This window comes from Theropithecus gelada, chromosome 14 (genome assembly GCF_003255815.1).
Source record: "Theropithecus gelada isolate Dixy chromosome 14, Tgel_1.0, whole genome shotgun sequence".
Lineage (NCBI taxonomy): Eukaryota > Metazoa > Chordata > Mammalia > Primates > Cercopithecidae > Theropithecus > Theropithecus gelada.
This window is the reverse complement of record NC_037682.1, coordinates 57077665-57094681: the sequence shown is the minus strand read 5'-3', so window position 1 is coordinate 57094681 and position 17017 is coordinate 57077665. Positions and strand designations below refer to the sequence as shown.

General features: G+C 36.4%; 1 protein-coding gene across 13 annotated transcripts in view; it reads right to left on the bottom strand.

The window, feature by feature from the left end:
- Positions 1-17017, bottom strand: part of STK33 (serine/threonine kinase 33) — a 218642-nt gene that overhangs the window by 82933 nt on the left and 118692 nt on the right. For 4 of the 13 annotated variants that reach the window (XM_025358055.1, XM_025358066.1, XM_025358053.1 and 1 more), the window contains 2 exons: positions 6324-6709; positions 4797-4910 (listed from right to left, as the gene is read on the bottom strand). The exons of 1 other annotated variant lie outside the window; for it this stretch is intronic. In XM_025358055.1, the coding sequence (XP_025213840.1) occupies positions 4797-4910; positions 6324-6548 (339 nt within the window). In that variant the 5' untranslated portion in view covers positions 6549-6709. Of the gene's footprint in view, positions 1-4796; positions 4911-6323; positions 7474-8333; positions 8399-8893; positions 8928-12030; positions 12241-17017 lie in introns of those variants that run through there. 8 more of the 13 variants (XM_025358056.1, XM_025358057.1, XM_025358058.1 and 5 more) reach the window with 8 other exon arrangements.

The following is a 17017-nucleotide window of genomic DNA, read 5'->3' as shown; positions in this document are numbered from 1 at the left end:
CTTTCTTTTGTAACAGAAAATTCAATGCCCAACTAATTACTCACCTCCTTCATGAAGGGTTTCCTTGTTTCACACAATTGTGTCTGTTCTGTTATTTTTACTCCTATCACCATTTATGTATTGGTCCTCAAACAATATTATTGCTTTTTTGTTTACAAACCTTTTGGCTCATTCTTTTCTTCCAAGACAGTCTAAAAGCTCCTAAAGGAGCTGTTTCTTTTGTATCTCTTAAAAAAACCTAACTAACTCCTCTCTCTTCCTTGATACCACTTAATAGCACATGATAGAATTAAAGTCAGAAAACCTAAATAATTATAAAATAGTACAAAACATAATTTTATTTTTATATTTATATGCAACTCTCAATTATATACAGAGATACCTCAGAGATATTGTGTATTCAGTTCCAGACCACCACCATAAAGCAAAAATTTCAATAAAGCATATAAAAGTTATGTTTACACTATATTATAATCTATTAACTGCAATAGCATTATGTCTAAAAATGTACACAAAATTTTAAAATGCTGTATTGCAAAAAAAATGCTAACAAACATAACAATGCAGTTGTACTCTTTTCGCTGGTGGAGGGTCCTGCCTCCATGTAGATGACCGATGACTGATTAGGGTAGTGATGGTTGAAGACTGGAATGGCTGTGGCAATTTCTAAAAATAAGACAACCACGAAGTTTGGTGCATCGACTGACTCTTCCTTTCATAAAATATTTCTCTGTAGCATGTGATGCTGCTTGATAGCATTTTATTCACAGCAGAACTTCTTTCAAAACTGAAACGAGTGCTCTCAAACCCCGCCACTGCTTTATCAACTATGTTTATGTAATATTTTAAATTTTGTTGTCATTTCAAAAATGTTCACAGCATCTTCACCCAGAGTATATTCCATCTCAAGAAATCACTTTCTTTGCTCATCCATAAGAAGCAATTCTTCACTCATTCATGTTTTATCATAAGACTGCAAAAAGTCAGTCCCATCTTCAGGCTCCACTTCTAGTTCTCTTGTTGTTTCCATTATATCTATAGTTACTTTATCCACTTAAGACTTGAACCCTTCAGTCATCCATGAGGGTGGGAATCAATGTTTACCAGACTCCATTAATGTTGATATTTTGACCTTCTCTCATGAATCACAAACGTTCTTAATGGCTTCTAGCATGATGAATCCTTTCCAAAAGATTTTCAACTTAATCTGCCCAGATCCATCACTATCTGTAGCAGATATAACCTTATGAAATTTATCTCTTAAATAATAAGGCTACAAAACGGAAATCACTTTGATCCATGGGCTACAGAATGAATGTTGTGTTAGCAGGCATGAAAACAACATCCATCTTGTACATCTCCATTAGAGCTTTTGGGTGACCAGGTGCATTGTCAATGAGCAGTAATATTTGGAAAGGAGACTTTTTTTCTGAGCAGTAGGTCTCAAGTGTGGGCTTAAAATTTCAGTAAATCATGCTATAAACAAAGGTGCTATCATTCAGGCTTTGGTGTTCTATTTAAAGAGCACAGGCAGAGTAAATTTAGCATAAATTCTTAAGGCCCTAGGAATTTCAAAATGGTAAATGAGCACTGGCTTCAACTTAAAGTCACCGCTTCATTAGCCACTAACAGGAGAGTTAGCCTATCCTTTGGGGCTGTGAAGCCAAACATTGATTTCTCCTCTCTAGCTATGAAAGGATTAGTTAGCATCTTCTTCCCATATAAGGCTTAAATCAGTTGTTTAGTGTAGCCACCTTCTATCAATGGTCTTAGCTAGATCTTCTGGATAACTTGCTGCAGCGTCTACATCAGCACTGGCTGCTTCCACCTTGCACTTGTATGTTATAGAGACAGTGACTTTCCTTAAACCTCCTGAACCAATATGTGCTAGCTTCAAGTTTTTCTCCTACAACATCCTCACTTCTCTCCCCTTCACAAAACTGAAAAGAGTTAGGGCCTTGCTCTGGATTAGGCTTTGGCTTAAGCGAATGTTGTGCTTGGTTTGATCTTCTTCCAAATCACTCAAACTTTCTCCATATCAGCAACAAAGCTGTTTTGCTTATCAGTCATGTGTTCACTGGAATAGCACTTTTAATTTTATTCAACAACTTTTCTTTTGCATTAAAAACTTGGTTAACTGGTGCAAGAGGCCTAGCTTTTAGCCTATCTTGGCCTTCAACATGCCCTCCTCATTAGGCTTAATCATTTCTGGCTTTTGATTTAAAGCAAAAGACATGTAACTCTTCCTTTCGCTTGAAACACTATTGGGTTATTCATTGTCCTGACTTTAATATTGTCTCTCAGGGACTAGGAAGGGCCAAGGAGAGGGAGAGAGATGGAAGAATGGTCAGTCACTGGAGCAATCAGAATGCACACAACACTTATTAAGTGTGCCATCTTATATGGGTGCAATTTGTGACACCCCCAAACAAGTACAATAGTAACATCAAAAATCATGGATCACAGATCACAATAGATACAATAATGAAGGAAAAGTTTGAAATACTGTGAGAATTACCAAAATGTGACACAAAGGCACAAAATGAGCATATGCTGTTGGAAAAATGGCACCAACAGACTTGCTTGACACAGTTGCCAAACCTTCAAATTTGTAAAAGATGCAAGATCTGCAGAGTGCAATAAATCAAAGCACAATATGATGAAGTATGCTTATATCTTATAAAGTGAGTTAAATCTCAACTAAAATGGTCATTTACCCTTTTCGCATTTACAAAATAATCTCTTCATAACCATTTCCCCAATTTTTTTTGTCCTTTAAAAGTTAAACTTTCATTTTCTCTCTAAATGGAACCACAATTTGAAGACAGTACTTCAATACTGTTTAAATAGGAATTCTAAAATGAGAAATGGCCAACTAGTTTTTTATAAACTAATCACTTTGTTCAACTAACTGCTTTGATATTAACACATGGTGATGAAGGAGAAAATAGTTTATTATTTCTAATAATTGTGTAAGGATGTTATTAAAATGATGTAGATCTACTTTTATTGACACAGAAGAAGTCCATGACATAGTGTACAGTGTGAAAAGCATATAAGATATGATTTCATGATGAAAATGTATGTATGCGTAGGTGCTTACATGGATATCTGGGAAAATGTTCATCTAAATATTAAAAGTAGTTATGTAAGGGTAATAGAATTGTGGATGCTTGTAATTTCCTTCTTTATACTCTTCTGAAATGTTTAAAATATTTAAAATGAGCCTATTTTATGGGGGAATAGAAGCTTCAACTTCAGCTACACCAGGTTAAGGTTACTTCTTTAAAATACGTATATATATTTGAAATATCCCCTAATTTAAAACAGGAAAAATGTTAAAGAAAAATAAAACAAAACTAGTACATGCATAGAAAAAGTGAAGGTAATAATTTTTAAATTGGTTATATCTGGTTGATGATTTTTATTTTCTCCACACTTCTATTTGCCTAATTTTTCACAATGAACACATTTTGCTTTTATAAAAGCTCTTAAGACTAAATTTGTTATTTCTTTATTTTATTGTTTTTGGAGACAAGATCTCACTCTGTCACCCAGGCTAGAATGCAGCAGTATGATCATAGCTCACTGCAGCTTCAAACTTCTGGGCTCAAGTGATACTCACATCTCAGCATCCCCGCAGCAGCCAGGACTACAGTTGCATGCCACTATACCCTGCTAATTTTTTTAAAAAATTTTGTAGAGAAGGAGTTTTGCTGTGTTGCCCAGTCTGGTCTCAAACTCTTGGTCTCAAGTGATCCTCCTTCCTCAGCCTTTCAAAATGCTGGGATAACAGGCATGAATCATCACGCCTGGCCCAAGACTAAATTTAAAACTTGGTAAATTTGTCTGTGTGTGTTGTAAGTACAGGCCTTTAATTAAAGGGGAGAAATTTAAACTTTTCAAGTCAGAGTTTCTCAGGCCAGGCAGCTTTTCTAAGCACTTCATGTAAGTTGCCAAATATCTTTTAAAATAAGTTTTGACATCAGGCTTGATCATTTCTAGCTTTTGATTTAAAGAGAAAGACATGCAACTCTCCCTTTCACGTGACCACTGTAGGATTAATAATTGGCCTAATTTCAATATTTTTGTGTATCAGGCACTAGGGAGGCCAAAGGAGAGGGAGAGAGATGAAGAGTGGTCAGTCAGCTGAGCAATCAGAACATAAACATTTATTAAGTATACCATCTTAAATGGGTGCAATTTGTGGTGCCCCAAAGCAATTTAAATGGTAACATTAATGCAATTTTCTTCTTTTTGTGGTTGTTCTTACTGCAGTTTCTTTAATGTAAAAACACACATTTTAATTTTTTATTGTTCTAATATTTAATTCATATTTTATATAATAATTTGAATCCTGGAAAAATAATATTGGTATTTATCCAATCACAGGATGGAAAAGATGGAGGAACTCATGAGGGAGATTCTGGCCTCACTACCAAGGAAGTGAACAGCCAAACTAACTAAAATCATCTAGTCCTTTTCTGCATCATGAAAAGGTCTAAACAAAGACTCCACTATTGTTTTCAGCAATGGCCAAGACCTGAAGATGAAACTATCCTCATTTTATCTAATGAAAATGTTCTCTACTTTAATTAAAATCCACTTGGTCCTCCATAAACAGAAAATAATTAATCTGTATTTTCTTTAGTAAAAATGTTACCATACTTGAAAATGGTATGTTTCCTCTTTACTTCCTTTCTTTAGAGATTTATTTTTAAATCATTTTTTTTCATTAACCATTGACTTAGAAGAAACCTGAAAGTTCACAGTAGCTTCATTTGCTTTCTATATACCTCAATAGCAGCTCCATTCTCAATCCTTATGTGAGGAACTTTCCCTTCTATAAAGTTGCCCCGACCCCACTGTTGTTGAGATGCTTTTCTCTCTACATTTGAGGTTCTTGAGGGCTGGAATCAAAAAAAAATTAATAAAAAAACAACAACTTTAAGATGTAATATTCTTGGTTGACAAAGAATCCTAATTTAGATAATCTGGTAACTCCTTAACGTGTGCCATGTTTACTATGCACAAGATTGTTTACTGTCTTTTTCAAATTCTAAGCTCTACGCAATTCATTGGCTCATTAGGTTAAAGGAGACCTTAAGAAGTTATTCAATCCAATCCCCTGAATCCAGGAAAGTCTACATGATAACCAGCACAGCAGATTCATCAAAGTTTACCTAGTCATTCTCTGAAATCAAAGAAAGCAACTTTATAGCTTTCTCAATCACTCTCCTTTCACAATTTAACAACCATCTCAAATAGCTTATACATAAATTATTGGCCACTCAAAAATATGCTTTGAGTGAAAATAACATAGTAACAACTCACTCTGAGACATCCATATAGCAGTAACTATATGGTAACACAAATCAGAAATAACAGTCAAGGGAGAATATATGAAGAAGGTACAATTTTGAGGAATGGGAACCTGACTTTTCTTAGGCTTATTGCTCTCTGTCTCCAAAGTTGTGCTGTACCAACCACAATCTTGCACACTGCCTATTCTATATAAAGATGAGTATGGCCAGGCACAGTGGCTCACGCCTGTAATCCCAGCACTTTGGGAGGCCGAGGTGGGTGGATCACATGAGGTCGGGAGTTTGAGACCAGCCTGACCAACATGGAGAAACCCCCCTCTCTACTAAAAATACAAAAAATTAGCTGGGCATGGTGGCACATGCCTGTAATCCCAGCTACTCAGAAGGCTGAGGTAGGAGAATCACTTGAACCCAGGAGGCAGAAGTTGCGGTGAGCTGAGATCATGCCATTGCATTCCAGCCTGGGCAACAAGAGCAAAAGTCTATCCCAAAAAAATTTTTTTAAAAAGATGAATACATCGAAATCAGTACAACTGGGTAGCCACAGATTATTTGTAACTAATGCAAACTGATTTTGTTAAGTATAGTTCATATTCCACCGAGACAACCATGACTTAAATAACAAAGCCATAACTACCCTTTACTTAACCACAACCATAAATCTCATTCTTCATCAGCTGAAGAAAATACTCAAAAATTCAGATTTAATTCAACTTGAAAACCAATTCATTTCTGCATAAACCATTAAAAAAAGAAGTGGGGATAACATGTTTAATTACCTCGTGTCCTGAGAAATAATTAATTTGGGCAGTGGTTGGAAACATAATATAACAAGTTACTAACCAAATTTACTCACCTCTTCTGTGAGAAAGAAATGTTTAATAGTAATGACGGCAATTAATTAACTAACAAGAACTCATGGGATATGGATGAAGCTAGGAGTGCCATCAGGGAACAGGATATCAACTTGTGCTTAGATGTGGAATCTTTGATATTTACCAAATCTTTTCCAGAGGTTATGTCTCTGTTGATACTTTTTTCTTTTTTTCTCTCCAGTGAAATTAAAGACTCTGCACTACCAATGCTTGACGTCTGTGACATTTCCACCACTAAAACTGGAGGAACCCTTGTTTTGCTGGAACACACACAAAGTACATCTTTCTGAGAAGCAGATGAACAGTAAGGGCATTCTATGGATTTTTTATATAAGTCACTATCAGCCATTTGTTTAACTCTGCAACAAAAGCAACTTTAAAAATCCTTCCACTGTTTGAGGAAGAAAACCAGAACAGAAAGGATAAGGTAGTTGATGGTGAAAACTGTAACTTCGAACTGGTGAAGTCCTTAAGTTAAGGATGCACTAGACACATATTCACACGTGAGAGCTGCAGAAAGAAAAGAAATCACCATTTAGATAAATTCTTATCCTATCACCATCCTGGAAATCAGAGAAAAGCTAGCAACTAGCACTAGAAGCATCCTGTATAGACATGAAAAGGACAAAATAGGACCACAAAACTGCTGAAAAGCATGGTCTAAAACAGCATCTTATCAAACTGCAGTAGTGGGTTATGAAATCCATTCTGTGGGTTGATATCACTTTTTAAAAATAAAGTAGAATCAAATAGATAATAGAATATTTAGCATACCTCCTTGGAAATTTCTGTGAAACTTTTAATTAGACAGATATGTATGTATAGAGTGTGTGTGTGCGTGTGTACTTGATCACAGTATGAAATGTATTTCTTAATGTCGGTTTTGGTTTTTTAAAAGGTTTAATATATTGGTGTTAAACATACATTACTATGGTTTCAAATTTTAAACCTTAATCTATTTATTATTAGAGCAAATTCCTATTACATACTTTACAAAGGAGTGAATAATTCACTTTTTATAAAACTAGCTAATTCTAAAAGTTTAAGTATCCTCATAAGTATCCTCATTTTTATATTGAGCAAAAATAAAAATGAGTGGGTGCTACTTTTCCCTGAGCCTAAAATAAGTATGGCAGCATTTTACTTAACTAGGACCATTGGCAGCTGCATAGTGGCAAGTTGGAAAGATCTCATTTGAGGAGGAAGAAAAATACACTCTGCGGTACATATAAAGGAGTACCTTGAGAAACTTCCAGAAGTAATTGGGAGCACATTATTATAGTTTTATGCTATACCATTTCAAATAGTCTTTAAAAGTAGATTTTGTAGTCATAGATTGATAAAGCTGGGGATATATGCAATATACCGTTATCCTTTGAACTGGAATAAACTTGACTAGAATAGGAAATTAAATATATTTATTTCATTAAAGAAATAGTTGGTTTTCTAATCAGAAAGCTGTGCTGACTTTTATCCAATCCTTATCTATTGTGATTGGCAGGAAAATCTGCCAGGCCCATAGGATTTTATAAAAGATACTGCTAGTAGTTTACCTAAAAGTTGTCCTCCCATTCTTTCTTACAAACAAAATTCTGATTTTCTTTGGGGCAGCAATATGCTCATTAACATCCTACATTTCCGGGCTTCTCTTTCAGATTGGGGTAGCCATGTGACTTATGGCCATTAAGCTTAATAGAATGCAGGCAAAGCTGCACTTACAAGAAAATTTATACTCTTAAACCTTTATTAAAATCAGAGGAGAAAGGATAAAAATATACTAAGTGTGCAGTCAAATCTAAAAGATAGAAAAACATAATTAAAGAGCAAGATTAAGAAACAGAAATGACAAATTTTCTTGAATTTTGTCTATAAGGTCCCAAATAAATGGACTCTTCACTACCTCTCAGTTTTCATATCTCCTCTCTCTCAGATACAGTAGCCTCTTGCTGCTCCCCTAATATGCCAAGTATACTCCCTTCTCAAGGCTTTGTCCTTCTGCTTCCTCTGCCTGGGATGCTTTTCCCTCAAACATTCACACAGTTTGCTCCCGTGCTTCACTGTGCCTTCTGCTCAGTTGAAAGGCTTTCCTAACCACATCATCTAAAACAACAAGCCCATGCTCTCTGCCCCTTACCTTGCTTTACTTTTCTTCATGCCACTTATCATTTCACTCAGGAAGTTTCATAGCAGAGTCCTCTCCTACTTTTATTGAACAGACGATTCTCATATAAATGGTTTCAGAGCATACAAAGCCACCCACTTCATTTTATTCACTTAGAATAACCAAAATCTGACCATGGTCAGTGTTCCCCAAAAGGGGGATTTAGAGGTCAATCTCATTTGTGAATAGATTTTAAAATCCTAAATGCTGTACTTACATTTACCCCAGGTAATGTGTACAGTGTATTATAAGATTATTAAATAGAATTTAATAATAGATAAGTCAGCCCAATAAATATGACCTTTCATCAAAGTGGTGGAAAAAAAATTTCTATTATGATTAAAACTTATAATGGAGAGTATGGGGACAGGTACATTAAAAGTGCCCTCCAGACAGGCAGAGGAAGAAAAGAATGCAACTGATGCCATTCAAAACACACACACACACACACACACACACACACACCCCTCTTATAAACACTTAACCTGGTTTTTCAAGAATATGTAGCAAGACAAAGAAAATTCAGAATGTACCCGTATCACTTTGCAAAATGATTTAACTTCAGACCTAGAAGAAAATGTTTTGCATTTCAGGTTAAGTATAAAACCTATAACCATCAATGACTCAGAGCAGTGGAGTAGATCTGCAAATAATAGGCTTTCTGTTTGGGAAAAATAGTGCTTTCTCTCTGCAGGTGTAGAGAAGTCCCATGTCAGATGTGTAAAACATCATTTTTTGCATACATTAAGAATACTGACTTTATGGTACTTTTTATAAGAAACTGTAAGAAGCATTTGTAACGTACAGTTTTATTTAACTGCAGTTGAGTTCCTTCATGATAAACTGTACTCCTAAAAGCATACTTACCACCATATCCTTCAAGGTTTACAAATATATATATATTCACAAATTTTCAACAGAATCTTTAAATATTAAAATTTTCATTTTAAGATAGATTTTGGGAGATCTAAAAACAGCTATTCTTTTCTTAGCTTTGTTCAGAAAGCATTTCCTTTAATTTTCATCAATTTTTCAATAAGTCATTATTGTATCACTGACATTGTCATAGACTTCTGAGTACTTTCTCGCTCCAGCCTTCTGATTTATCAGTTGCCTTAGAAGTACTCGGTAGCTATAGTCATAAAGCAGAGGAATTTTTTCTATTACTCACTGAGAAGTTTCATTTTTGCTCTCCAGTCTACCAAGCCCTACATTTGCCAAAGTAATGTTCTACTTTCTCACCACAGCAATTCTAAAACAATAGGTTGAATAGCTGCATACAAAATTTCTTGACAAGAATTAGATTTCAAATTTAACTTCTTTTTGCCCGGCTGAATTCTAATTATTTTAGCTTAAACAAAAACCAAGATAGAACAAATGTTTACTCACATTTATTTCTTTCTCATTTACGAATTGATCTGAAAGATTTGTTACTAAAACAAATCTACTATCTCACAGGACAAAAGATGTTACTCATATTTTAGAGGTTTAAAATTAATCAAGTATTGCAAACTTATGTAAACACAAAGATTAATAGCTCTTTTTCTATAGAACCATGTAATTATCTTTAAACAGGACTTTAGATATAAAAATATGTATTACAAAACCAAAGAATCTTCTAACACAATAATGGTTCTTTGTGTCTCCAAAGATTGGACATACATAGGAATCAGACACAATATAAGTAAATAAAATAAGTTCAAATCATGTCAGTATTTAACTAACACATGAGCCTTCCTTTGGCTAAAGGTTTTCATTTTATTTTTAGAACTAAGGCAAGTCAATAAAACAACTCTGATACCAAAAATCTCTGAGCTTTTATTTAATCATAAAAAGGTCTCTTACATATTGGCCTAGAAGATACACTTATAGCAATTTCCTCAAGAAAATGAACACAAGAATGGTTTTATAAGATATAACTAGCTACAATTTTCTTCTCCAAAAGCAATTTTTAAAGTTTTCTTTACTAAGACTGTGTCTACAAGAAACCTAAATAGTCAATTCAGTCAAAAATATGTTTTATTCAAGAAAAGGGAAAAAAAACTTATGGATTGTCTGACATTCTGCAGACCAAGCCAAATGACTGATTGCTTTTGTAACATGTTTACAAAGCCTAAAGAAGGGCCCAGTGAGTTTTCTAGTTCATATTGCCATATTTTAAGGAAGACTGGCACTTGCTTATTATTTTCATTAAGGGCATGATTAGGAAAATGAGTCTGTATTGTCTTATAAAAGGATTTACAGTATATTTAAAATTTACATTATTTCAGAATTTTAAAAAATGTTTGACTGGTGTTTGCTTTAATTTTTCCTTTCTATTTTGATTTGCATGATGTTCTTCACTGATTAAGCTGTAATACGGAAGTACAGTCTTAAATGTGGCCCCTATACTGACAGTTAAAAGCGAGAACAGAGGTCAGGCGGTGGCTCACGCCTACAATCCCAGCACTTTGGACGGCTGACGCGGGTGGATCACGAGGTCAGGAGATCGAGACCATCCTGACCAACATGGTGAAAACCCATCTCTACTAAAAATACAAAAATTAGCCAGGTGTGGTGGCATGCACCTGTAATCCCAGCTACTAGGGAGGCTGAGGCAGGAGAATTGTTTGAACCCAGAAGGTAGAGATTGCAGTGAGCCAAGATCGTGCCACTGCACTCCAGTCTGGCAACGGAGCTAGACTCTGTCTCAAAAAAAAAAAAAAGGGTGAAAACAGAAATTGCAGTTCAGAGACAGTGGATAAACCAGGAAACCCTCTCCCCGATTCTTCCCTGTTGATATCAGTCTTTTCTCCCTCTCCATTATAAGCAACCAGAAGCTGGCCGGGCACAGTGGTTCACACCTATAATCCCAACACTTTGGGAGGCAGAGGCAGGCCGATCACTTGCAGTCAGGAGTTCGAGACCAACCTGGCCAACATGGTGAAACCCCATCTCTACAAAAAATACAAAAATTAGCCAGTCGTGGTAGTGTGCTCCTGTAGTCCCAGCTACTCAGGAGGCTGAGGTGGGAAAATCGCTTGAACCCAGGAGGCAGAGGTTGCAGTGAGCTGAGATCACACCACTGCATTCTAGCCTGGGTAACAGAGCGAGACTCTGTCTCAAAAAAAATAACAAATATAAAACTAAGCAACCGGAAGCCAAGGACCTTTCTCCAACACAGGCCCTTCCTTGTACATAATAGGCACTCAGTGAAAATTTTTGGGTGGTGATTTTGTGGAAAAGAGCCAGAATCATAAATCACTTAGTTAGAAAAACAGGAAGGAATATAGGAAAAGTTGTCAAAGAAATGAGGGGATCACATGGAGAAGAGATATCTCAAGGGGAACGTGAGAGCTCTCTTCACATTTCTGAAGAAGATAAGGCATACAGGATTAGACTTCTGTGTGATTTGAAGAGAGAGTGGGTGCCAATTTCCATCTAATATAAAGGGCTTCCTGACATTTATAGCTGTCAAAGATAAAGGGAAAGACTATCTCAGTGACTACAAGTGTTTGAGTAGAGGCTGCAGTGTCAGTTGGAAGAAGGGAAGCAATGGGGGAATTTAAGCACAGACTAGGACGTATTGAGGTTCCTTCTACCCCTAAAATTATATGAAGATGAATCACTTCCAACGATCATCTGAGATGTAGCAGACATTTAAAGGAATGGAAGTGGCATTGTTCCTCACCTCCACTGTGGAGATTTCAATATTATAATGGGGATCCAGATCAGACCAAACCAGTTACAGCCCTAAAATTCACCTCAGTCAACATGAACTCCACCTGTAACAGATCAGCATTATTGGAATTTATCCTGGGGTGGGGAGGGGCATAGTAAGATGCCGGGCGCGGGGGAGATGAGCCAGAAGGTTGGATGTGCTAAGAAGTAGTGGCCCTGCCTAGAAAAGAAAAAGATAAAAAACAGAAGAAAATATATTATAAGAAAAAGGAAATAATCCCTCCTTCCTCTTCATGAAATCAGAGAACAGGTCTAAGAGCGAGCAAGTGGGCCCACATGTAGCTAAGGCAGACAAAAAATTCAGTGTTGCCAATAGATTCTTGAAGAAGTAAAACTGCTCTAAGGATCCAAACAGGAAGGCTCTGCTGTGCTCCATCCAGGAAGCTGAAAAGAAAATAGTCTCCTCATACTCAGGAATCTTAATCCAATAAGCAAAAGATCAATAAGATCAGGAATTCAATAGTAAATCTGGGAAGTCTGCTAGCTTTGACTATCATGTACCAATTAAAACTTTTTCACTAATATATTAATGTAAAATTCCACAGTCAAGAGTACCTGTGCTCTACGTCAAACATTCTCAAGAGTACTGAGAGAGAGGAGCTGTCCAAAGCCAGCAACTTTCCAGGAAAACTACGTAGTTAGCTGAGGAAATGGGTAATGTAACACTCTGACTTGGATGTTTCATTCCACATGAGGAAAGGCACTCTGATCCTCAAGATCATGTTCAAGGGATGAAAGCACAATTGAAGGATTCAGGCAACTTTCCCCTTATAGCCAGACCACTGCAAACTTGACAACTCCGAACAGTCTACAACAAAATACCAGCAACAGATTCCAAAATCCCTGTCTTCAAGTTTTAGCAGAAATAATATTAATTTAATAAAACAGAAACAACAACAAAAACTACACTGAACTGTGACCCCTCCAGGGCAGGAACCATGTCCTATTTACATTGCCATTTATGTCCAACAAAAGGCCTCCATTAAGTAAGGATTATTGATTGAAAGTCATTAACTGATTGATGGAAACAGTGTTTAGGAGCTTACAAATATAACATACAACGCAGGTACCCAGTGTAAGGCAGCCAATGACCTGACATGTAAACGAAGTCAGAATGTATCTGTGAAGTCTCCAAGGCCAAAATCTGCACCTCCACCATAATGAAGCCCTCACTCCATCCTGTAGCTTTCCTTTTGGAGCAAAATGTCAAAACCCCTATACCCAGCCTGACTCCAATCAGGCTAAATTTCTACCTGATTCTGAAAGGCTCCCTATCAGACAAGATGCTATAACTGCACCCCCATCTTATGTTCTAGTCAACATTTTTGGTTTTCAGGAGTCTAAAAGGATATAAACACGTAAGTATTTATTTTGGTGATGGACAATATTGTCAAACCCAAAGGGCTTCTGCTAGCCTTACCTACTCCCCAACAACTATAGGCATTGGTCATAATAAACCTTATTATTAATATCTTCATATTCAACAAAAGATCAATCTTTTTGCAGACAGAGTAACTAACAATAACTGGTTTGTTTTTCTTTCATAACAAAACGTGTAAGTAATAGCTAAGACCAAAAAGATTCATGTGAGACATAAAATAACTTTCCAGGCTCCCTAGCCACATAATTTCAAGTAAGAATGCTTGTTTTCTGGGAGAGCCTGTTTCCTTCGATCCCAGTGATGAGCCACTTATCCACAGCACACAAATCCTAGGCTCATAGCCAGAACAAAAGCATTTAGAATGTCATAGCTGAGGAATAAATGTGCCATGGCTGTTAAATTCAGCAAAACAGGAAAGATAAGGGAAGACTGCATCTGGCACCAGAACTACCCAGTAAGAAAAGGCACTCAGTGGCAAGTTTTCTATAAGTCTGATCAGTAAGAGTATCTAGAAGGCAGTTAGGAGTCCAGCAAAGAGCATCAGAGGCCCCACAGGAGAACAGACCAAATGAGAATCCAGCCATCTAATAGTTTATGTATATATCCAGTACACACTTTAATACCTGTGATACACTAAGGACTGAATTAGGGATAAGGAGATTATGAAGGCACAGGCTTCACTCATAATGATTATGATAATGATAACAAATATGAACAAAGTATAAAAGTGATACAAAAGATGGAGTGGCCAAAGAAGTAACATGATCCAGTGGGACACATAAATTTTTTGAATGAGAGATACCAGGGTTTGAATTCCACTCCTATCTCTTATTAGCTCAGTTCCCCCGTATGCAAAGCAGCAGCAGCAACTATCTTGTTTTCTTTTTTTCTTTTTCTTTTTTTTTTTTTTTTTGAGACAGAGTCTTGATCTGTCACCCAGGCTGGAGTGCAGTGGCACGATCTCGGCTTACTGTAAGCTCCACCTCCCAGATTCACGCCATTCTCCTGCCTCAGCCTCCCGAGTAGCTGGGACTACAGGCACCTGCCACCACGCCCGACTAATCTTTTTGTATTTTTAGTAGAGATGGGGGTTTCACCATGTTAGCCAAGATGGTCTCAGTCTCCTGACCTCGTGATCCACCTGCCTCGGCTTCCCAAAGTACTGGGATTACAGGTGTGAGTCACCGCGCCCAGCCAGCAGTAACTATCCTATGTAATTGTTGTGAGGACTAACTAGATAACACTTGTAAAGTTCCTGGTACTTTGTCTGATACATATTATTGCTTTAAAAATCATTATTACTCACTTGCTGAGGGGAAGTTTCGTGGGGCAGGTAATACTCAAACTAAGTCGTAAGGAATGAGTTGGAGTCACCTGTGAAGAAGTCAAGGAAAGGTTCTCCAAGTAGAGACACCAGCACATGCAAGGGCTCAGAGCCTGTGGTTCCAGATGAATGGAAGGAGGTGGTTTCCATCTAAAGGCGAGAACAATAGGAGAGACAAAGTTGGGTCTCTCTCCTGGGATGAGAAATGGGAAGAAGCACTTTCAGAAAAAATTCGGGTTAAATAAGAGTGTTTTTCACTGAAGAATAGGCACAAAAGATGGATGGGGTGGAGTGGGACATGAGGCTTTTGTTCTGAAGAGCTGCAAAAAGAAAAGACTACTGTAATGGAATAGTCTTAGGTGGGCACTGCCAGAACTGACCCTAATCAGCCACAGGTTTTAGTGAATAGAGAGTGACCACCAAATTCAACACTAACTCTTCAGCAAGCAATTGAAACTCTGCAATGGAGGGGGCACAGGGCATCAATGTCTGCTGAAAATATAAACTGTAAAGCTAAAAAGTATCAAGAATAGGCTCCAGCCAGTACAATCAATCAAAATCTACTGCCATACGAACATATTAGAATTTAGTGACAAATTCACTATAGTCAATGTTTCAATGTGACAGAATAAATGACTTATTTCTAATGAGTGCCAAAATTACAAAAAATACCAAACAATGCTTCTCACTATAACTTCCACAATGAAATATTAAGTTCTTTACTTTATACATATATACATGCAAATGCCCCTACTCCAAATTCAGTACTATTGCCAATAAAGCTACACCAATTTTAAGAAACAGAACATGAATGTTCTACCATTTGAGAGTCTAAAGACCTCAAGTTTCTAAACAGTTATTGAACATTAAAATCTCAGAAGTCTTCTGAGACAATTTTGCATCTATTTTTCATGTACACAAACTTAAAACGAAATGTTTGTACTCATGCTAAAGCAGAAAGAACCCAAGCTTTACTGTCAGACCAACGCTCAAATTCCTACCTAGTAACCTACCTGGTCTCAGTCTCCACATACGCAACATATATAGATGGTGTGTATATATATCTGAATGGCATATTTGTTTTAGGGATAAGGTATCACATATGTAAAGTCCTGATATGTTTTAAGCTCCTAATAAATGGAGGCTTTTATTACTGTTGTGCAACTCTGTCAAAACCCGATGCATGATAGCATCAGAAAATTATTTTAGCAGTCGTAATCTCTCAACCTAATGCTCCAAATATTGTTCTACATGGATTCTAAGATACAAACTGCCATATAATTAGCTCATAGCTAGCTTAAAATACAACCCTATGGGAGCTTGCTCTAGATGTTTGCAGCTGAGTTGTAGAGGGAATGACTTGATGAAATAGCCTACAAGCAACTTGTCAAGCTAAATTCTGAATGCTACAAGGCACCCAGATACCACATTTATAAGAACTGTATATTTTAAATATGTAAATTCTGAATAGCAAAGAGAACATTCTAATTTAGCCAAGACCAAAGTCTATCAAATAAAAATTACTCATCTATATTATACCTTAACAACTGATTGAGAAGGAATAGTATACATATGATTACGTTTTCAGAGAAAGGAGGCAACTGTATCCACAGATTTATTTATTTGGTGAGTTTTTGAAACCTTGCAATGGAACTATAAAAACAATGTGATTAAAATCGATAGAGCACATCAATTGGTGATTCTGTTGCCCAAGAAAAGGCAACAAGCCTTAGGCATGTTATTAGTAGATCATACAATTTCACTGACAGGTTCAAGATTTTTAAAGGCAACTGAGAAGAGAGAGGATTTCTCTTTTGGTGCCAAGGGATTTTTCTCTTCTAAAAGGAAATCATCATGTCCTTTTAAAAATGAAGATTAAAAATGTCTTCTGTAACATTTGAAAAATAATATTGTTTTCCTTTATTTCCTAAAATAAAATATATTGATGATTCTGATTAAAATTAAACTGAAAGCTATTTTTGTTGAACAATACTGTATCCAACCACATATCCATTTAACAAATATCAGAATAATTTGGGAAGTAGAGGTTATAAGTTTATTATTTCCAAAAAGTCCACGCAGAAGAACATGAAAGTCTAAAAATATGAGTTTCCAGACCTCTTCTGCAAAAATTATAAATGATTCTCTTTTCATGTATTAGTGATAAAAGTATATACTTTTACACAGGCCTTCAAAGTCAAAGAATGTTGTTTCAAAGCACACTTTTTAACC